Here is a 22,687-nt window from a genome sequence, read left to right as displayed (position 1 = left end):
GATTCCTGACTCCACTCTGAAGCATATAATCTAGTGAGCAACATGAGGAGGAGAGGAAGACCAACTAGTACAGTCACAGGTCACAAGACCCAATTCTGAGACCTTGACCCTCTTATAGTAGAAAATAGCATGTTCTGACCCAAAGGGAAATTGGCTCCCATTCAGGGACTCAAATATAAGCTATTCTGACAGGCAGCAATGGCAACCATGAACCAAAAAGCATGGGGGTGTGTGCATACGCATGCACACACACACACACACACACACACACACACACACACACACACACACACACACACACACACACACACCCCTGCACAATCCTACTCATCCAAGGAGAAATGAGTACAATTAAGGAGGCCCAACTGGCTGCAATCACTTTGCTTCTCTCTCCTTTCAGTGAAGCCCAAAGATCCAGCTCTCCCACTCATCATCTTCCTACTGGAAAGAAGGACATGAGCCCTCTCTCCGGTGGCCAACAAGCAAACTCATCCAAGAGCCAACGGTTCTTCCCAGCTCATTCATGGAGATGCTGCACCCCCAACCCTTCTGGAGCAACCCTCCTTCTTGCCTTGTTGAAGTCTTCCGAAGTTGCCCTCATCTCCTTCCATGTCTTGTTCAGCAGCTGGATGCAGATGCAAAAGAATTCCTCAAAGGAGCGGTCATGGGTGAAGAACATAGGGTGAAAGTCATTACAGGTTTCACTGGCTACAGAGAGAAAGTGGAGAGAAGAAAGAGTCAGGTTAGAACAGGGCAAGGGTGACAAAGTGCCCAATGCAGGTGGTCTCAGAAATGGCCATGACTCTGGCACAAGTATCCATAGGCATTCCATGGAATTAGGGCCAGAAGAACAAGCCCACAGACCATCAAAACCATCTACCCAACCATCAATCAGCGACCATCGATTAAGCTCTTACGATTGACTGAGCCAAGCACTGGGAGACACAAAGGCAGGATAAAACCAGTCCTTGCACAGAAGGAGCTTATATTCTATCAGGAAAAATAAAGGTCCATAAAAAAGCAGAAACCAGGCTACCAGCTGAAGACCTTGGGCTGATGACCTCTGCCTTCATTAGTTTCAGCTCAACAAGATTCTCAGCTCAGGGAAGACACATTCTAAGGGTTTCTACTTCACCATCCTCCCACTCCCTTGAAGTAGACTCCTTAGGGTTAATTGAAGCACAGCCCTAGACCAACACCATTGATGCCAACTTCCTTCTAAGCTGATGGGCACCCAGAGGCCTTGGAGCCTTGAAAATGAACGTGTAGCTTATGGCTGTCCTGTGAGCCTACATCCATTTTAACGAATGCACACTCCCTTCATATCCCCATCTGCCTTTTTTAATAATCCTGAAGCTTTAATCTCTTAGAGATAGAGACAGCTACCATCCTGGGCAGACCCCCTCCATCATCACCAACCCCTGTGTTGGCTAAATGATTGGTTTTTCCCTTTTGTGTAATTAATTACACTTTTGCAAATGGCCTCCTTAATTATTTCTCCCCCATTTTCCTCCTCTTTCTGTCCCTGAGTTGGCAGTTGAGGGGAGGGGGAAGGGAAGGGGAGGATGACACTGTTCTCATTAGCCATCTGATGCCATTAACCATTTATTTTCCATACCCAGTTAATGAACATCCAGAGACCTTCCTCCTCTTTCAATGGGCCCCTCTCCTCCCATCCCAGGCCTACCTGCTCAAGCTGCTGCCAACGTTTTATGCATCTCTCTCTGACCCTTCCCCCCATGGCCAGCCTCCTCGGGACACACCTCCCCCTTTGCCCCTCCCTTACCTGGACTGTGGCAAGAATCTCCTAATTGTCTCTGGTCTCTTCCCATTTTAATCTAACAATTGGCCTGAGTATGCTCTACTGACCTTTCTCATGTTGGATTTCCTTATTTCTGTGTCATTCCCCACATCACCCCCCCCCACACACACAAGTGTGGTACACTTCCTGTGGAATGTTTATCCTGAGTCTACACCTTGATAGGATCTCTGAACCAACCTGTTGAACCCAGCCCTTCCCCCCTCCCAACTGTACAGGTGAAGCATCGGAGGGATGTGGTTTCTGGAGGATAGGGGCTGTATCTGACAAGCCCCTCGAATTTTCCTTGTCACTTAGTAGGCATCCAATCACTCTTTGTTCACCTGAATCGCTGTCAGACTTGTTAAGGGCAGAATTTCCCCGTGTCAGGTGCCCAGCATGGCCCCAGCACAGCAGAGACACGTCACAAGTGCGTGCCCAAGGAGTGAATGAATTTCAGATGAATGCTGTCTTGTACTTCTGAATTACCCATGTATGAATACAACAGCCTCGGGACCCTCAACCCAACAATACCAACTTGGCTGTTTGCACAGACACCAACTTCTGAAGAGATCAAAGGGCCTGGGAGAATATACCTAAAGATTGCTGTGAGGTAAGTCGAAGGTACAGACAAGCTACAGAATTTGTTGGAAAGAGATTTCCCCCATCCCCCTTCCCAAAGGCTGTCAGGTGGAGAGGTGGAGTCTGGGAAGCACACAGGATGGAGGAGGAGGAAGAAGATGCATGGGATTGGAATCCCCGTGGACAACAGAACCCAGGAGAAGACCCTTTGTGGGGAGGAGGGCATGATCCCAGATGAGAATCCAGGGGCTGGTCAAGGCTCCTCTGGATGACCCAATAGGCCAATGGGATACTCAGTCAAAGGGGAAGATGGGACAAAGGACCAAGGTTTATAGGAGCAGTTCCTAAGCTGGAGAGTCAGCACCTGTCCTGGGAAAGTCAAGGGCTCACAGATTGAGAGCTAGAAGGGCCTTTGAGGTTATCTAGTCAAAGAACTTCATTGTAATAAGAACTTCATTTTAAGGAAATAAGATAAGGAAACTGAGACCCAGAGAGCTTAAATGACTTCCCAAGATCATACAGGGATAAAACTGGGTTCTATGACCACAAATCTGAGGTTCTTTGAACATACCAAATTGCTCCCATGGCTGCCTCACCCCACTCTGCTGCCTAAAATGGAGAAATTTCATGGTGCTGGATGCCAGCTGAGCTGTCATTGGCCCAGGGCTAAAGCCCTGAGTGATGAGCATGGACATCCTGAGTCTCAACTTTCTCCTCTAACAAAGGAGGGGTTCAGTTAAATGATTTAGGTCCCTTTCAGCCCCACCACTCAGAACCTCCAAAAGTTGAGGTGACCAAGCCTGCCCTGTCTGACACAGCATTTCTAGGAGGATCCAGTGAAATGATGTCCACAAAAGAGGTTTGACTGGGAGGAGCCCAGCTAAATGGAAGCTGAGGTGATGGAGGAAGAAAGGGAAGAGGGGGAGGAGGAGGAAGAACTCTGAGAGCACCAGTAATCAAATGACCATCACTGGCCTCCCCCACTTCCAATCCACCTTGTTCACATCTCAGAAACCACAGATAGGAAGACCCTGCTGACACTGAGGGTACTCTCAGGCAGGAGGCAGCCGTGGGGAGGGGCCCGTTCAGAACTGCTGAACACACACAACTATTTAGGGAGCCCAGAGCTCAAGGCTTGGGGCACAGAGCTGTCAGTCACACTTCCATAAACACCAAATTGATAAGACCCCAGGAAAAGTCCTTAAAATCCTATTACCATCTGAGGGCCTGGGATTAATTACAGGATTACAGCCTCTTTTCCTGGTTCAGCAGTAACATAGTAAATAACTTGCTCTTTCTGTGGGAGGGCTGCCGTAAAGGGAGGCTGGCACAGAGATCAACTTGAGATTTATGTGCCTAGCACAGGGTAGGAGGCTGACTAGAGAAGACACCAAAAGGACAGGTCCAGTGGGTAACAGGAAGGGGAGGTAAGGTGCTCTGATCTCAAGGCCACAATTGCCAACCAGCAAGACCCCAGGTCTTTGGGGGGTGTGTGGGGGGTGGCAGGAAGGTTAGAAACTTGTCTTCTCTCCTCCTCCTCCTCCTCTTTCTTCCTCTGTCTCTCTCTCTGTGTCTCTCTCTGTCTCTGTCTCTCTCTCTGTCTCTCTCTGTCTCTCTCTCTCTGTCTCTTTCTCTCTGTCTCTCTCTCTCTGTCTGTCTCTCTCCTTCTGTCCCGTCAGCTTCTTTCTAGCTGCTTGCGATATTTTATCTTTGACCTGGGAGCTGTGGAATTTGGCTATTATTCCTAGGAGTCTATCTTTCAGGAGGTAATTGGTGGATTCTTTCAATTTCTATTTTACCATCTGGATATAAGATATCAGGACAGTTTTCCTTGATAATTTCTTATGATATCTAGACTCTTTTTTGTTACAGCTTTCAGGTAATTCTAAAATTATCTCTCTTGGATCGATTTTCCAGGCCATCTTTTTTTCCCCCAATAAGAGTTCTTATTTTCTACTACTTTTTTCATTCATTTGACTTTGTCTTACTGTTTTTTGAAGTCTCATGGAGTCATTAGCCTCCAATTGCCCAATTCTAATTTTTAAGGAATTATTTTCTAGTAAGCTTTTGTACCTCCTTTTCCATCTGATCTATTCCACTGTGAAAAGAGTGCCTTTTTTACTATTAGGCCAATAATGATTTTTAAAGGTACTATTTTCTTTAGTAATTTTTGTGCCTCTTTTGCTAAGCTGTCAATTCTCTTTTCATAGTTTTCTTGCATCACTTTCATTTCTTTTCCCAATTTTTCCTATACTACTCATATCTCTTTTTTTAACTCTTCTAGGAATTCTTGCTGGCCATGGGTCCAATTAGCATTTTTCTTAAGGTTTTGTTTGCAGCTATTTTTACATTGTCTTCTTCTGAGTTTATGTCTTGGTTTTCCATTCCACTGTAATAATTTTATGATCAAGTTACTGTGGCTGTTATTTTCTCATTTCCCCAGCCTATTTCTTCACTTTGAACTTTATGTTCAAGTTGGTCCCTGCTCACCTGAGGGTGGGGTGATACTGTCCCAAGCTTCAGACTTGGTTTTTGTGGTTGTTTTTAAAGCTAGGTCCAGTGCAATTTTTTGGTGGTTCTAAGGTTGTGTGATCTTGGGAGAGGTGTGGTCACTGCTCTTCTGGTCCCTAGCAAGGAAGGACTCTTGCTCCCTTCAAGTAGAGCCACAAGTACAAGGACTCCTCTTGGCCCTGGAACTGTGGCCAGGTCCCCTGATACCTTGTGACAGACCCTCCCCCCTCAGTGCTCCTCTCCATCTCATTACTGTCACACAGAACTACTTATGAGCAACAGATGTGCTAAGCAGTGCCAGCTGCACCCAGTGCCAGCAAAGGGTTCCCTGGAATCTCTTTCTGACCATTTGTCTGATCCCCTTACTGTCTCTGGACTGAGAGCTCCCAAAGCTGCTGCTGCCACCTCCAAAGCCCACCCCTGGTGCTCCTGCCATGATCAAGGTCTGATTTCACCCTGGGGTCACAGATCTCTCCTGCAGACCTCCTAAGTTGTCTTAGGCTGGAAAAATTTCTCCCTTTGACCATTTGTTTGCTCTCCAAAATTTGACTTGAGGAGTTATATTTTAAAGGTGCTTGGGGGGTGTGTGTGCAAATTTTGGGAGAGTTCAGCTGGGTCCTGGCATGTACTCTGCCATCTTGGCTCTGAAACCTGTGTCTTCAGCAATTCTGAAGTTCCCTTTGTAAACTAACTTTTTATGGGTTACTCAAGGGTAAAACTCAGGAGGAGAGTTCCAATCATTACTTCTCTCCTTCTATATCTCTATCAAAGAAAGAGGCTGACTCCTGTCCCTTCCTACATGCTCGTGTCCCCACCCTGTTCTTGTCCATTGAAGGCTCTGAGAGATTTATCCCAAAGTAATCAATTGCATGCCAGAGAAAGTTATCTTACGCCATTAAAAGGTCTACAACAACAACAACTCATAGTTAGACAACGTGCTAAAGTTTACAAAGCACATTACATACATTGTCTCATTTGGTCCATACAAAAACCCTGTGAGGTAGGTACTATTATTTTCAAATGTATTTACAGATGAGGAAACTGAGGCTGAAGTAGAGAAGTTAAGGGACTTGCCAAGGGTCCTAGGAAGTGTCTGAGGTAGGATTTGAACTGTTCAAATGAAGGCTCAGGACTCTGTCCACCACTGTCCTTCTCCCCTACCTCCACCTTGTCCCAGGTGGCTTCTTATTATCCTAATCCTGGTTGTGACTCTGCTTCTGAGCTCTGGAGGAGATTGTGCTCTGTCTCTACTGAGGATCTGTCTCTGTGCAGTTTCTGGGATTTGAACCTTGCAAAGATGAAGAGGAGTACCTCACATCGGACTGCCCCTTCTCCTCCTCCTAAGTCAGGCTGCTAGATGCCTGCTGGGCTCTCTTGGACTATCCAGCAACAGGTCTCTGCAGGCCCCATTTCCCACTAAAATGACTCATTGCTTTCTGTAGCATCCTCTGCCTGCTGCACACGTGGCCAGGTTATCTTTGGCCTGTTTGTGTATATCTTTTTGTTGGACTAGAGCATGTTAGATCATCTTTTTTCCTAGTAGAGCCCAAAGGCAGCGACTTTTTTTTTTAACCATTAGCAATGAATCATTAACAATTAAGGTTTTTGGGGTTTTTTTTATGAATCAGTAAAGTTCAAGAGAAACTAAACAAACAAGAATTCCTGGAAAAGACATTGAAAAACTAATCACAAAGAAAGACAAATGAAAACAGCCCAAAGTCCATTTAACATACATAGAAAAGATAAGAATGCTCATTGTTGGAGGGGATGTGGAAAGGCAGGGAAGACATTCAGCACTGGTGGAGTGGAGTATGGATGGAAACATCCTGGAAAATACTGAGAATTATGGAGGAGAAAATGCTAACTTTGTGCAGACATCCCCCTCCTGAGTGAGTAGATACCTCTAGCGGGTTGTTGAGAACATGAAGAAAAATAACCCAGATGTACAATGATATTCATAGCACAATGATCTGTGTTCACAAAAAGGATGCAAATATAACATGTGTCCAGAGTCTGGGGAGTGGCTGAAAAAACTCTGTTCTATGAAGGTGAAGGAACGTCACTGTCCTGGAAGGATGAGAAGAACATGGCATTCTGAGAGTATGAAAAGCTTTGTGGTGACAGAGAAAGGGAGAAGGGAGCATGTCTAAGACACATGATGACTGCAGCAAGGTATGAAAACCCAGGGGCCACAAAGTTCTGATCACACACACAGTCAATGGTGGAAACCCAGAGCCAAAGGGGAAGGCACATCCCTCTTTTCTCTTAACAATCTATAGAAAGTTTTGAGGGAAATGTACTTGGTAGCAGAGTGTGCTTGGAGGCTCCTTGGGAAGTGCCTGTGGAGTCAGGCAATCTGATTACGTTTTAAACGGTTTACAACAAATTTTTAAAAAATATGCACAGAAACCCATTTAAGAGATTCCACACTTTGTCTCCAGATGATGTCCCCTGATGACTCAGGAAAATCTGAGAGTAAGAGAGGCAGCCATGGGGTCTCTGACAGACCCTCTAAGGGACAGACCCCTCCGCCACCTGATAGGGTCACATTCCTGGGGAGATCTTCAAAGCCAAGATGGCTTTCTAAAACTCAGATGGTGCAGGCAGGAGACTACAGCAGTCAGTGATGAAGAGGAAACCAGTGTTTTCCTACTAGCTCCATCCAAGAATGACTTTATTCTATCATCTTTTAAAGCTGCTAACTGAAGAAATCAAATCCAATGGTCCATTTAGAGATAAAGAAGGAAAGTGTCAAGACAATGAATTGATTTGATTGTTCTAAATTTCAAATGTACCCACTAGACTGTGTTCCGTTTTCCCATTCCAATTTGGTAAGTGGGGTGACTGAAAGAAAAGAAAGGGTGGTGGGAGTAGAAAAATATGAATCACTGTTCTAACAATGGGGAAAACACTTGACTTCCCTTCTCTTTTGTGCTCTGAAGCTCTGAGCTCAAAGAACTGCAGTGACTATGGCTGTAGTGAGTCTATCAAGTTGGAAAGGCTCCCAGGATGGTCCCTGTGACAGACTGCCTGGGGAGGGAGGGCAAGCCTAGCTGAGAAGCCCAGGCAACGTCTTCACTAGTACGTCCTGTCCCTCAGTGATGAAGCATTTGGTCGCAGCATTGATCAAAGAAAACTGCAGAATGGCCCTTAGTCCAGGGCAGCCCCTTCCACCTCCTCTGTGATGATGGCAGAAAGGTGGCAAGAGGGCAAGCGGGCAGCAGAGCATCGATTTTAGTCTGGCTATTGATCGCAGGAGAAGTGAAAGCACGTTGATATTGGCATTTTCTGTAGCAATGGCAATAATTCCTGAGTGGAACGAAGTTAGAGAATCTGAGAGCTGGATAGGACCTTGCTCCAGAGATCTCAGCACAAAACACCAGACAAATGATTCTCCAGCCTCTGCTCAAAAGCCTCCCAGGAGGGGAACCCAGCCCGCTCAAGGATGGCTCTTTACATCAGGCCTCAGTGCTCCACTTCAGGATTCCAGTCACTGTTTCCATTTTTACCATGAAGGGTCAGACAGATCACATGTAATCTCTTCCAGGGGATGGCCCTTTAGACCATCAGGGACAGTTCTCATGTCTTTCCCCATCTCCCCCATCCCTGCACCACTCTAAGCCAACTCTCCCCTAGGCTAGAAACACATTGTGCTTTCAAACTATTGCTGTGTGGCCTGAATATGGGGCCTTTCATCATCTTCATCCTCAGCCATCCCTAACTGTTACATACCAGTGTTTTCTGCAAATGTGGCCCCAGAACTGATTACAAAACTCCAGATGCAGTCTGAACAGGGCAGAGTGCAGACACATGTGCTGTACCATCTTGTATTATGGGACTGCTAAGTTACTGGTCACTATGTTAGGGATACCCTGCAGGCAAAGGAGGATCCAAAAAAAGCAAAAATAAAGAATCCCAGCTCGGCAGTCTGAAGGCTACAGTGACCCCCTTGAAGCCTAAGGACAAAGCAAAGGTCTAAGGGGATGCTCTGTAGTGGGTTACTGCAGGAGAGGAAAAGAGATACATTGGAAGAATCGTGGCTGACTTGCCATCTGCACCATCAGAGGGAGTGCCTCCTTGGAGGAGGGCACAGCAAAATCAATGTCAGCTTCTCCCACTGCAGCAGAGGATACCGAGGGCAGATAGCCCCAGGGTGGGCTGACTTGGGGAGAATGCAGCCCGCTCCTCCCCAGGGCAAACCCTTGGCTATTCCTCTCTCAGGTGACTGCAGGAAGCTTGTCCTAGGCTGCTGATGCTCAGAGGCTGCAGGCTCCAGCTTCAGGGTCTTCCTGGCTTCTACCTGCTCCATAGGAAACAACGAGCTTTTTGTCAAGTTTGGATTATATCACACCTTTTAAAATGGAATCTCCCAGGGATGTAACTGAGAGAAAAATGTTAACTCCAAGACAAAATCAAGTGTTCTGGCTCTGGGGCTTAGAATCCTAGAATCACAGACAGGCCACTCTTCAAAGGGCCCAAAAGACCAGTTGGTCCATGCTCTCACTTTTTCGAGGAGGAAGCCTGATGCTGACATGCCCAGTGGCGTGCCAACTTCATATGGTTAGTTAGAGGCAAGATGGGATTGGAACTCCATTTGGAAAGGTCAAACATTAATTTATTATAAATTATGCACCAATCTTTGGCTCATGTACAAAATTAATGGACTTTTAAATGGACTAAAGTATCTGCAAATAAGGACATAGCAATGCTTAAGCACTGAAGAAAATTTCCTCCCTTCTCAGGTTTAAAATTTGTAGAGGAAAAATAATGAAACAACAAGTATTCATTAAGTGCCTGCTACGTGTCAGTTAGCTAGGTGATGCAGTGGGTAGAGTGCCAGGCCTGGAGCTGGAACACCTGAGTTCAAATCCAGCCTGTATTTGACCCTCAGCAAGTCACTTCACCCTGTTTGCCTCAGTTTCCTCATCTGTCAAATGAGCTGGAGAAGGAAATAAATGGTAAACCACTTTAGGATCTTTGCCCCCGCCCCCCACAAAAAAAAACCCAAATGGGGTTATGGAGAGTCAGACAGGACAGGAAAACAAGTGAACTGAACTGAGTATGCTCAGGGCTAAGGCGACAAGGAAAATGAATGGAAAATCCCTATTTGCTGGTGACAGTTAGAGGAAGAAGACAGAGCCAAGCCACCCTTGGACCTTGAGACAGACAGAGCTCTTGGCATGCTCTCTCTGCTCAGGACTTCAGTAGTGGAAGGGGCCAATCACAAGCTGACCAGTTTTGCCATGAACCCCAACACCTATGACACATGTGATACCAGCAAAGACAGAGGTTCAGGAAAAGCACCTAACCTGCTTCACTTCTTAATATGTTGAACCAGCATGCTTCTCCTGCTGTTATTTAGAGGGGGTTAGTCTGGGGAAGATCTACGAAATTTGGAGCACAGAGGTCTGGGTTTGAATCAGGAGACTGATGACCAAATCCCACTTGGCACTCTCCATAAGGCCGAGGGTCAGTTGCCTCCTTTATCTATAAAATGAGTACAATGATACCAGCACCATGTCCCTCACATGGTGGTGAGGTTCAAAGGACATCATTCATGTAAAACACCTTGTGAACACGAAGGAACCCTGGAATTGTGAGTCCTTATTATTTATTTAGGGGAGGGTGGCTGTCATATCCAAAAGGCTGCCGCTGAACCTGGCAAAGTGACAGATGAGGACGTGATGCAGGTCTGCATCAAAGGCAAATTCTGGGGCTGGCCTCCCTTTCATCTCTGTGAGGCATTAATTGCCTGGAGTAATGCCGGTCTGAGTTCTTGCAGTGCCTGAAAAGGTGTTGGGGCAATTGATGGACAGGGGCCATGGTACCTGCTCAAGTGAGAAGACTCTGTCATGCTGAGCCACAGGATGCTCACAGCCCACAGCCCAACAGAAGCCAGACTGACCCCTGCCCAGTCCATAGAGGACAAGCAGGAGCTCATGTCCATGAGTCATTCCATGCAGGGTCATCTTGCAGCATGGGCAATTCTGAAAAAGGAATGGGTGACCTCTGGCCTAGCATTAGTCACACATGTGACTATAGGAACCACAGCTATTGGCCTAAAGCTCCCAATGGATGGTTGGGCATCTTCAGATTGCTTTCAAGTCACCAAAGCTGTTAATATATGCTGATTGTGCTTACCTTGGAAGTAGCCACATGTATTATTGGTTCCCTCTTACAGATTGGTAAACTAAGGCAAAAGATGCTTGTTCCTGATCACACAGCTAGTCACCCATCAATCCATAAGCATTTATTAGATACTTACTAGATGCCTGGTGCTGCGCTAGGCTCTGGGCACACAAAGGCAAAAATGAAACATACCATCCCTGCTCTGAGGGAGCTTCCATTGTATTGGGGGAGAAAACATCTACATATTGAAAACAGACACAATAGAGGGATGGGGCCTGGACCCTTTCCTGGTTTTAAGGGGGAAAAACTAAGGTGCTGGAGAAGGTCCAGCCACTGAGATGCAAAGGAAGACGCATTATGCCATGCCCACAGCTGAGACCGTATTTTCTTTTGTAAAACTATTCAAACAAACTCCAGTACCCGAGTCTCTGGACAGCAGCACACGAGAAAACAGTGCTTGAAAAACTGGAAACTCTGAAAGCTTGCCTATTACCCACCAAACTTCATGGGACCAGTCTGCCCAAAGGGCCTGGCTCTAACTCACCCTCGTTTGGGTAGCAACAGAGGGTAAGCACGTTGACCTTGATCTTGATACCAACAGTTCCCTTTCATCTAGGGAGAAGCTGAATCTTTCCTAAGGCCGTGGTTTGCTGGAAAAGGGTAACCTCTGGCTCTCCCTATCTGAGAAAACGCCCCCTGCTCTGGATCCTGTCTGAACGGATGCCACTTGACTACAGGTAATTGCTTGTAGCATACATCATAGATATCTGGTGTAATTGTCTGCTATATATCACCTCAATCTTGTTAGAACAGAAGTTTCTGAACGATGAAATGTTTTATTCTTGTGCCTTCCCGTACCTTGTTAGTGTGGCCAATCAGGACAAAAAGCATTTCCTCAGATTTTGTTGCTTTTCTATATAAAAGAAGGTCATTAGAAATCCAAGTCAAGAGATCTCTTTCTCTCTGTCTCTGCTTAACCTGATATTATAAGCTCTCTTCTCCAGCACCTGAGTTCCCTACTCAGGTAGCAGAACATTATGAGCACAGAACTGAGGGCATTACTGGGAGACACCAATGAATGGAGCATTGTCAGATGGATACTGGTTTAATAGTTCAGAAGAGGCAGGTATGAAGGGTAAGAGAAGCAAGCGTAGAGCAGGGATGATAGACTTGGAGACCAAGGAGGGCTGATGAGGCCAGAGGCCAAAGGGAGGGGTAAGGAAGCAGGAGAGATGGCAGGAGGTCACAAACAGAGAAATAAATTTCAGTGTTAGAGATCACAGATCTTTCACGTTCAGGATGTGTGAGCCCAAGGCTCCCAATACCCTTCTTGGTAACTGAGGGTGAGTGGAGGGAGGGGTCATGGAGATGGAAGCTGGAGGAATGCGCAGGTGACGGTATTGAAGTGGATGTCAGCATATAGATCAAAATCCCTGGGTATAAGATCAAAGGACTATAGAATCTGGCTGTTTGCTCTCCAAACACTGACAGCGGGTGGCAGCAGGAAAAAGAGCAGGCTGGGCATCTAAGCACAGAAACCTATGGAGAAAGAGGTTCTGGGGACCAACCAGAGTCCCCATGAGAAGCCAGCTCTGTAGCTTTACCCCAGCATGGAGGCAGATGAAGCCCAGGCCCTCAGCATGCAATTGTGCCTGGAGATGAAGGCCCTAAACACTCTTTATCCCAAATATAAGACTTCAGTCCTTTCCACAGACCCCAAATTTGCTCCATTAAAGCCAAATTACCAGAGGAATATGTGAACATCACTGTATTTGTTTCTCTGGACTCTCCTCCTCCACACGAAGGGCCCTTGGGGATGAGGAAGGTGGGCAGCTCCCAAGACAATAGGGAAAAAGGCTTGGGGACCTCTTCCTCTATCCTTGGTTTTCTCTAACAGTAGATGCTCCGGGTTACATGAATGGAACCCAGACATCACTCTAAGGCCATCACTAGGCATCACCATGATTAGGTCTGATGAATTTGGTTCTTGCCAGAAAGTTAGATCAGTGTGTATCTGGGGGTCATAGGTTCATCATTCTGGTGAACAAGCTTCAGGATGGGAAAGAAGAGAATTCTTGAACTCAGGGAATTATCAGGTGATGACTCGAGAAGAGCTGGAGGGACCTGGGGAGTCTGAGTACATCCTCCTCCCCTTCTTATTTTACAGATAAAGAAACTGAGGACCAGAGATGGAGTGATTGTCCTGGGTCACTCAGACAGGAAGTATCTGAGGGAGGATTAGAGCCCAAATCTATTTTAATCCAATTAAATTTGAATTTGAAGTTAGGAAGATCTGAGTTCAAATCCTACACCAGAAACTTGTTGGCCATGTGACCCTGGGCAAACCACTTAACCTTTGCCTGCCTCAGTTTCCTCAACTGTAAAATGAGGATAATAATAGCACTGACCTCACATCGTTGTTGTGAGGATGAGATAAGTGCTTGTTAGCCTGAAAATGCTACATAAATTCTAGTGATAATGAGGGGGAGAGAGGTGAAACTTTTTTCTTATATAAAGATTTCACTCTTTCTAGAAGTTGTAATTTCATCAATAAGGGTATTCCCTCTAGCAATATAAATCGTGACCTTCTATGACAGTAATATGGACAGAGTTGGAGGAACCTCAGAGACTTATAGACCATGGAGTTCCCATCCAGGGGTCCTCTCTGCCCTGCACAGAGCTGGTCATTCCTCTATTGCCTGATCCTCCCAGAACAAGCACACTCCCCTCAGGGGCAGCTCAAGCTGCTAGGGAGTGTTTCCTGACATCCAACTTGACCTTTCTTCTTCCCAACTTCTCCCTATTGATGCCAGCTGTGTCCTTTGAGGTGAACTCAGGCATTGACTCCTACCATTTTGAGTCTGCCCTTTCCAGTCCAAAGATCGTGCCCCTCAGCAGAGAAAGAGAAACAGACTCAGCCTGAGCAACTCTGGGGTCTGGTATCATGATCTCATGTAGCAATAGGTACGACCTTCCTCTCTCCTTCATCCTCCTCTTCTCCTCATTTTTTGCAAAAACAAAACAAACAAAATACTCCAAAACCACAAAACAAAATATGGAGAACCAAAATCTTCCCACTGCACAGGAACACATCTGCCCATTCTGTCAGCATCGACTTTTCCTGGAAACTCCTTCTACCTCCCTGATGTTATTCTTAGACAACTGCATCCCTCAAACAAAAATGAAGGAGAAGGTATAAATAGGGCTGACCTCCATCTCTGGGATGGCCGTTGGCCCCTGTGGGTAACTCAGAACAAAATATTCAGGGTCACTGCTCCTGAGAATGCCAGTAGGAAATGCAAGTCTCCCAAAGTCATCTTCTGGGGAAGGCTGGGGTGCAGAGGGGGCATGGAGAAAGGTCTCCTTTTCTCCTAAGTGATTCCATCTTAAGGGCTTGGCAAGAACTGCTCTACCCAAGTCTGGCTGCTATTGGAATTCTGGACTGTGGACTGGTCAGTGTCTTATTCAAGCCCTGTGGGATGTGACTAATACTCTTCATCCCACCACAAGACACTTCCTGTGTGGAACCATCTGTTTTAATTAAATTCAGACCTGGTTTATGCATTGAGTGACTGACAGATTTAATAGAAGTGTCTAGACCTTGTTCAATACACGTTTATGCCTTTCATTCTGTAACTCAACAAGGTACTCTCACCTGACAAAGGGACTCGAGTACAGAGTATCCTGTGGGTTCCATTAACAGGGGTTAGGGAGTACTGGCCTCTTACAGAAGACACATCATTTCCCCCATCAGAATGCCAGGTTCTTGAGGGTAGAGACCTTTATTGGGGGTGAAAGGTTTTCTTTGTATCTCCAGGGCTTAACTCAGTTCATTGCCAATACATGCCTAACGATTGACTGAAAACGTGTTGGTCAGTGAGTTCCACATATTAGTCTCTCTAGCCAATTCCTTTTTTCCTCCCATTCGAATTGTGTCTCTTTTTTCCCCCTCTGAACATTATTCTTGGAAGTTCTCATCTCCTGTAGAACTGACTCTGTAACTAAGAACATCAGCCATGGAACCCAAACTTTCCTTTCCCTGAACCCCCTGTCGTTGCCACTGCCAATGTTGAGGACACCTCTTTGTTGCCAGCTTTTGACTGTGCCCTGGGTTCTGGCCACCCCTGGTGGAACTTGGGGACCTTTAATGGATTTTGCCCCCTTTGAGCTTCTCTGTAAGGAATAGGGGTTGGTGGCTGGACTCAAGCATTCTCCTCTTCATCCTGACTCTTCATTACTGATACTGAATGTCATATTAATGCTGGTATTATATGACTCACTTCCTACACTGTCTCCTGATGTGTTGGTTGTGCCAACAATTATATTAATATTCACTGATTCAATTTATTGTAGGATAATAGGACAATCCATCTGGGGCTAGATGGACCATCAGAGGCCATCCAGTCCAACCCTTTTAATTTACAGATGAGGAGACTGAGGCAGACAGAAGTGAAGTGCTGTACCCACAGTCCCCCAGGTCCTATGAAACAGAATCACCTCTGCCCCTTTCCCACTGCTCAGCGCTCATCACCAAAGAAGGAGGAGGTCACATAACACACAACAGTTTTTGGCACATTCTTGATTTCATCAGCTGCCATGAATGCGTCTTTCATGCATGGATCTCCAAAATATTAATTGGTTGATGAATTCTTGAGAAATCAGAATTAGAACATATCCTAACCAGGAAGGAAGGAAACAAGGCAGTGCTTGGAGAGAAACACATGCCTGCTCAAGGGATTCATTGGATGTTCCCAGGGTAAAGAAAAGCTTCCTAACCTGGAGCTGCCTCAAAGTAGGATATGCTTCTCCAAGAAGCAGTGGCTTCTTCCTCACTAGAAGTCTGCAGAGTCTGTGTTTTGTGCCAGGATATTGGTGGAACTGGAGAGATGGGAGTTAACCCACCATATTCCTTTAACACCAGACAGGATTGTTGTTAACAAGGAGTTGATGACACCAAACTGGGGCAGCTGGACTTAACTTTGCTATAGCTGGGCTGACCTGGGACTCAACTGTGGGCATTTGGGCAAGAGGATTATAAAGGCAATTTTTAGGATTTTGGCAGAGAACTCACAGGGCTCTGGGGAACTTCCTAGCCAGTAGTTTTTATCTTCACAAACTGATTTTTAGATACATTGAGAGTCATTTCTATTTGAGCACACTGGAATATAATTTGAATAAAAGAACTTGGTTTGACCCCCTGGGCTCCAGGGAAGCCCACTGCAGCAGATACAGAACAGGGCTGTGGAACAGGTGGTCAACCACATGACAGTCATGATGGAGGGAAGCTATGGGTCCCATATGGACTAGATGGACCCTGAGATTTGGTGGTTCTGTTGTCAGCAGCTTAGAAGTGGGAGGGAACTGGGGAGTTATCTAGTCTAAGCTGCTCACTTACAGGTGAGGAAACCAAGCCCTAGAGAAAGGAAAGGAACAGCCCAAGGTCCTGTATGTAAGAAAGCCGAGAACCAGCCTTGGCTCCTCCAACTCCAGAGGCAGGGAGGGCTCTTCCCATAGTCCCCTCTGAACCGTTTTACTTTAGCCTCTTTTTTTCTGAATATTTTCCTAAAGTATATAAGTCCAATTTTCCACATCGGTAAATAAAGTGAACACAACTGAATCTGCATTGCATGGTGGACTCTTAGAACCCTTACAAATTTAATTCTGAAAGCTTATTATTGTATTACTGAGGCAAAAAGACAGATTATGGGCAGCTGGTCTCACAACATACCACCGCAAGGCCACGCTCCGGACAATTCCTTTCTGACCAAGTCCTGTTGACGCCTTGCCTACTGTGAATTGCTCTTTTCTTGTGAGATAATTACTTTTCGTGAAAGACAAGGGAAAATCCAGTTAATGATAGGCCCTGCAAGTTGGACTACACTTACCTTGGGGTTCATCATACTAAGATTTCCAGGGTGCTAAGTATTATAAGCTGAGACAAAGATCCGTTCAAATGTTACCTCCTACACAAAGTCTTTCCTGATCCCCTCTGCTGCCTGCCAAATTACCTTGTATGTACTTTATGTGTAGTTCATATGCATCTGTATGAACAGTTTACATACGTTCATATGAATAAATAGTTTACATACGTTCATATGAATAAATAGTGGCTACGCTGATAATATGTAAACTCCTTTAGTAACACTATCCAGTGTGCCTGGCATACAGCAGGTATTTAATACATACGCATTGATAGGTAGCACTCCACTTTCTAAAAGAACCTCTGCTTAGTTTAGACTTCAGGGCTCATCCTGCCTCTCCCAGGTCAAGCTGCTCACCTAAAACCTTATTCCCATGCAGACTGACTCCACTCTTGATTCTCAACCCTCTTTCAGCTCCTTCCTGCTTTTCCCTTCTGAATGGAGGAACAGAAGAAGGAGCCTCAAGCTGCTCCCAAAGTCTCCCTTTACAGAGGAATGGGGATGGAATTTTCCAGATGACTCCATTTTCCACCAGCATCTCTGCTTGGTTTCAACTTCATGGAGCATCATGTCCTGCTCTGGGCACCTCTGGATGCCCCCATTCCAGCTTCCTTCATCAGGCAGTATGCTCTGTGAGGGAAGGTTCTTTTTCTTACTTATACCCCTGGGACTTAGCACAGTGCCTGGCACATAGTGCTGAATAAAGGTTTGTTGAACTGATTATGTGTGAAAGCCCATGGAGAAACCTGACTCAGTGAAATACAGAAGTGTAAATCGGATTAATCAAGAAGGTGATTTTTAAAAATCCCCTTGTGGAATTTTGCACTCCCCACAAAGGCATAAAGGTGTGCAATAAGGGTCTAAGAACTCATTGGCATTTTGTAATTTGTATTTCAAAGGAACAAGTATTCTCTCTTAGCCCTGAGAGATTTGGATTTCAGGGATCTTTGACCTAGAAGATTCGCTTTAGGAGTTTTTAAAGAGACCAGCTAGGATGTGAGAGAGAAAGAGAGGGAGGAGCAGGGGTTACATTCCCAGAACTATATGGGACTTCATGAGTTGAGCTGGAGAGAACAGGTAATATAAGGGCAAGGGGCAAAAGGAGAAAATGAAATAAAAACTGGACTGTGGCAGAGAAGGGGGACATCAAGGTGGACCGTTGGGCCCCTGGATTTGGAAGCAGAGGACTCGGCCTGAGGCTATGGGTGGTCTTTGTCTCTTCCAAATCTGAGAAAGTTCTGGAAGGTTTGGTGTTCCCAGTTTCCTCCTCCCAGGCCTATCCATTAACAGCAGCTATGATATATACTCTGCTTGCTTCTTTTGCTTAAGCATTTCCTAGTTCCTGGTGTTTCCTCATATATAGAGAAGCCAGGAGCGAGCTGGAAATACCCAAATGTTGAATGAGGGCCGAGAGCCAAGCCTCTTTCTGAATGTTAGGGATTTTCCTCACTGGGGACTCTGAGCTACAGTGATTCCCTTAATAATTTTTTGTCTATTATAAAGGCCATACAATTGCAGAGAATGGGACCCCATTGACCTGAAGGCCACAGGTAAGTATGGAAGGCAGCTAGGTGGCTCAGTGGATAGAGTTGGGCCTAGAGCCAGGAAGACTCATCTTTGTAAGTTCAAATCTGGCCTTTATAGATTTGTGATCCTAGGAAGGTCACTCTGTTTTTCTCAGTTTACTCGTCTGTAAAATGATCTGGAGAAGGAAGGACAAATCATTTCAATATCTTTGCCAAGAAAATCCCAAACGGGGTCATGAAAAGTCAGATGTGACTCAACAACTAAGTCTGATCCACCTGCCCTCACAGGTTGAGTGGATGAAGCCTCCAGCTCCCCAGGGAAGAAAAGAGGGGAGAGGAGAGGTGGAAGCAAGCAGGCCCTAGTTGAAATTCAGGGACTTTTTTTTCTCTTCAGAAGGGAGAAGGGAACAGAAGTTACCAAGCACCTTCTGCCCCAATCCCGCAAGGGTTATAGCTATGTCATTCCACGAGAGCATCAACTGAAAGGGAAAACTCAGCACTCTGAGGAGTTCCGCTTCTTGACAGGAACCTTGATGTTTCAAGCCAAGGTTAAAACTGTGATTGCAAATAGGTTATATCGTTGAGTCCTACTTATCCATAAACAAAGACCTGTGCAGGAGAAATAGGATATGGGCTCTTTTTCTTCTTCTGCACCCCGCCTTCTCCTTCTGACAAGGCGAGCACTTCTGGACTTCAGGGTCAGTCAAGAAGAAATAAACAAGGAGTAGGCTTTTCTCCCCAGCTACATGGTCCACTGAACTCCACTGGGAAGACCAGGTGAGAGATGGGGACTCCAGATATGCGCCCCCCACACCGAGGAGTGCAAGGCACAAGACAGCCACTAAGACCACTGCACTCCAACTCTGCAATGGAAAGTAGCCTGAGCTACATATGGAGAAGCCATCAGATTTGAGATCTGCACGGGATATAAATAATTGCCTGTCCCACCTTCAGAGACAGATATTGGACGGAGATACTAGGACAGGGAAGAGATTAATGGGCACTGGGAGCAGAGGCAGGATGATTGAAGACCCAATAAGGACTAGGCTCCTCTTCGAGGGCGGGTCTCCATGGATGCTGGCAGTCAGGGCCCCAGGACGGGAGAAAACAGGGAAGGAAGGCTGCTCTGGTGAACAGGACTTCTACCCTAGGAGGGCCTGTCTCTGAATGATACAGTCGACTGTAGCTGCAGCTGGGGGCTGACTAAGGCTACAGGAACTGGGAAAACAGTCTCAAAATCAACACAAACTTATCATAAAAATTCTGGCTGGGGAGGAAGGGCAGACCCTGAGGCCTTTCCCTTCACTTTGCTGTCTGCCTCATTTTCCTGTGCCTGTTAGGAAAAGAAATTGGAAATGACAGTGAAGAGTGGACTGTGGACTGGTGCAAAGAGGACAGAAGCAAAGGACAAGCGATGCAGGGGCTGCAGAGTGCCTTTCCCTTAAGCAGTGGCTAATAGCTGTGGTGGCAAAATCTGAAACCAGGCAAACAACGAGCAGATGGAGGAGGCATCGGCCAAGATACAAGAGGAGGCAGAAAAGCATCGACTAATGTGGCTGTCCCCCAGAAGCATGAAGAAAGAGCAGGGCCTTGGGAAATCAATGCAGCATCTGGGTCATTAATGACTTCTGTCTGTACCCTCACTCTTGGCGCATTGTCCAGACAGGAGCTGGATAGGCAGCAAGATGGACTGTGCCTTGGTGATGGTCACAAACAGTTCCCCCCCAATAAAAGACACTGGAAACAACTGAACCTGGCCTCAGTTCTCCAGTAGCACGCTGCCTCAGACCTTGCCTTCTCCTGGGGTGTGAGAAGCAATGGGGCAGAATAGAGAGGGTGTTTGACCAGAGGATCAGGGCTCAAATCCTGTTTCCAACAGTATTTGCATCTGTATAATGGAAATAATGATAATGCCTTGGTTATAGTCATCTTGAGGATCAAATGAGCTATTTTGTGGAAGGTGTCTCCTAGGGCAGCTAGGTGGGATAGTGGCTAGTGTCCTGAACCTGCCTAGAGTCAGGAAGAGCTCAGTTAAACTCTAGACTTAGGCACTTAGTAGCTATATAACCCTGGAAAAATCATTTAACTTCCATCTGCCTCAGTCGCCTTATCTGTCAAATGGGGAAAATAGTGACACCTGCCTGTTTGGGCTGTAGTGAGGATGGAATGAGATAATATTAATAAAGTGCTTTGCAAACTTTTAAATGTTGTCTAAATGCGAGATCAGCTGTTTCTGAACCTCTGTGAGCAATATAGATTGGAAACATTCCCACTATCACTATCATCATTCACATAAGAGACGAAATCTAGCCCACCGGAATGAATATAACACAGGGATGGAGAAAAGTCCGCCTGTTTCTTCCCCTGCAGCCAAGAATAAAGTTGAACCTGGGTTCAAGTGCTGATGTAGACTGATTGGGTGAGCTGAGTCAAGTCATTTAACTCCTCAGAGCCTGTAGACAACCCTGTAGGACTACAGGTGGAAGAGGAGTGGGAACCTAGATGCATGGAGGAAATTTCCACACTAGTGGAAATTTGGACCTGAAATATGGACCTGAAATCCCAGGTCCATACCATGCCCAAAGAATAGTAAGGAAGGAGGACAGTCTCCTTCCAGTGGGGTCCTTCCATCCTCCCCTGATTCAGGGACACAAACTGCCATTCTCCATGAAGAACAATGACTGCTTTCAGCATGGAGGCCGATGTGCCTGAAATGCCAATGCAGGGTGTCCTCCTCCATTCCACTTCTGGCAGCTCCTGGCTGTGTCTGATGAACGTCACTGGGGATGACCCCAACCCAGCAAGCAATGATTAGGACAAGGTGCTCTAGCAGTCCCTGGAGATACGGGGATGACAAGGGCACCACCCCTGTCCTCGAGGGACCTCTAGGACCACTGGAGGGTTCTCAGGACTCAGGCTTCCTTGTCACGAGCTTTTCATTCACATTGTTGTAGACTTTTGCCTCTGCTTCTATCACTCTGCATGTTTCAAGATTCCAACCTTTCTTCCCCCTCATTGTCCATGAACCACTTGGTGTCCTTCACCAGTTCCCACCCTTTCCTCCTGGACCCTTTCTCCTCCCTGGGCTGGTTTTTTCTTGGTCCTTCTCTTTCTTGCCTGAGCACACCTTCCTGGCCTCCTTTGGTCACTCAGTACACCCACACACACACCTAAAAAGCATGTGTCTAAACTCAATTCAGTTCATCCAACAACCTTTTGTGAAGTACCTACTATGTGCTTGGCATTGGGCTGGGTGCTGGGGATTCAAGGACAAACACAGTTTCTACCCTGGCCCTCTGCTCTTCTCCCTCCATGCTCTCTCCTTCAGTGATCTTCCTGGCTCCTCTGGCTTCCACTGTCATCTCTAAACACAGTTCCAGACATTGACCAGGAGAGACATACCTACCTAAGGCACACCATGCCCCAGGATGGGATGTAGCCTCAGCTCAGTTCTGTTTGACATGTCTCTCCTTGCTTTGGGATGCAGTCATGGAAAGCTGGCTTATCATATTTAGAAATGCCAGGACGCTGGGAGGAATAGATAATCTTGTGTATAATAGCACCAAGATTGAAAATGATTTCAACAGACCCGAACGATGGCTGAAACCAACATGATGAAGTTTAATGGGGATTGATGTAAAGACATGCATTTAGTACCAGAGATCCTACTGCATGAAGAGATGGTGGGGGAGGAAGGAAGCTGTCTCTGTGGGAGTTTATGTGAAAAAAAAAAGCTGTGGGTTTCGCTGATCAAAAGCTTTATATAAGCAAGCAATGTGCAAGGTCCTGGGGACACGAGGCAGAATTAAAAAAGCAGAATTTTCATGACCTTGTCCTCAGGGTTATATATATTGAGAAGCATTTTTATGTATACACACATATGCACACATCTATCTATCTATCTATATATATATACATATATGCACACACATATATATGTGTTACATATATATGCATATATATATATGTATAGGACATGGTAAGTACCAAACATCATGAAGAATGATATTGATTACATTTTCCCGGGAAGGAAAAGATTTCTTATGACATGGGAACTGTCCCTGAGTCAGCTGTTTGTGCATGGTCAGACTATCGATTCATTGGAATCAAGATTGAAATTGATAATAAAGAAGAGCCAAGAATAGTAATGAGGAAAAAGACATGGCATACAAATGAGGGTTAACTCTGAATTGCTTAAACAAGGTGGTGAAATTCAAAAT

The 22,687-nt window shown here is 45.9% G+C and overlaps 1 protein-coding gene and 1 long non-coding RNA gene across 8 annotated transcripts in view; one reads left to right on the top strand and one right to left on the bottom strand.

The window, feature by feature from the left end:
- Positions 1-22,687, bottom strand: part of ELMO1 (engulfment and cell motility 1) — a 385,710-nt gene that overhangs the window by 128,730 nt on the left and 234,293 nt on the right. For all 7 annotated transcript variants that reach the window (XM_072599131.1, XM_072599132.1, XM_072599133.1 and 4 more), the window contains exon 16: positions 572-708. In XM_072599131.1, coding sequence (XP_072455232.1) covers positions 572-708 — 137 coding nt within the window. The remainder of the gene's footprint in view (positions 1-571; positions 709-22,687) is intronic.
- Positions 6,662-20,785, top strand: LOC140497786 (uncharacterized). The gene is made up of 3 exons (XR_011964843.1): positions 6,662-7,063; positions 11,637-11,757; positions 17,356-20,785. It is a non-coding gene; the product is annotated as an uncharacterized lncRNA (long non-coding RNA).

This window comes from Notamacropus eugenii, chromosome 3 (genome assembly GCF_028372415.1).
Source record: "Notamacropus eugenii isolate mMacEug1 chromosome 3, mMacEug1.pri_v2, whole genome shotgun sequence".
NCBI lineage: Eukaryota > Metazoa > Chordata > Mammalia > Diprotodontia > Macropodidae > Notamacropus > Notamacropus eugenii.
This window is presented reverse-complemented; position numbering and strand designations above follow the sequence as displayed.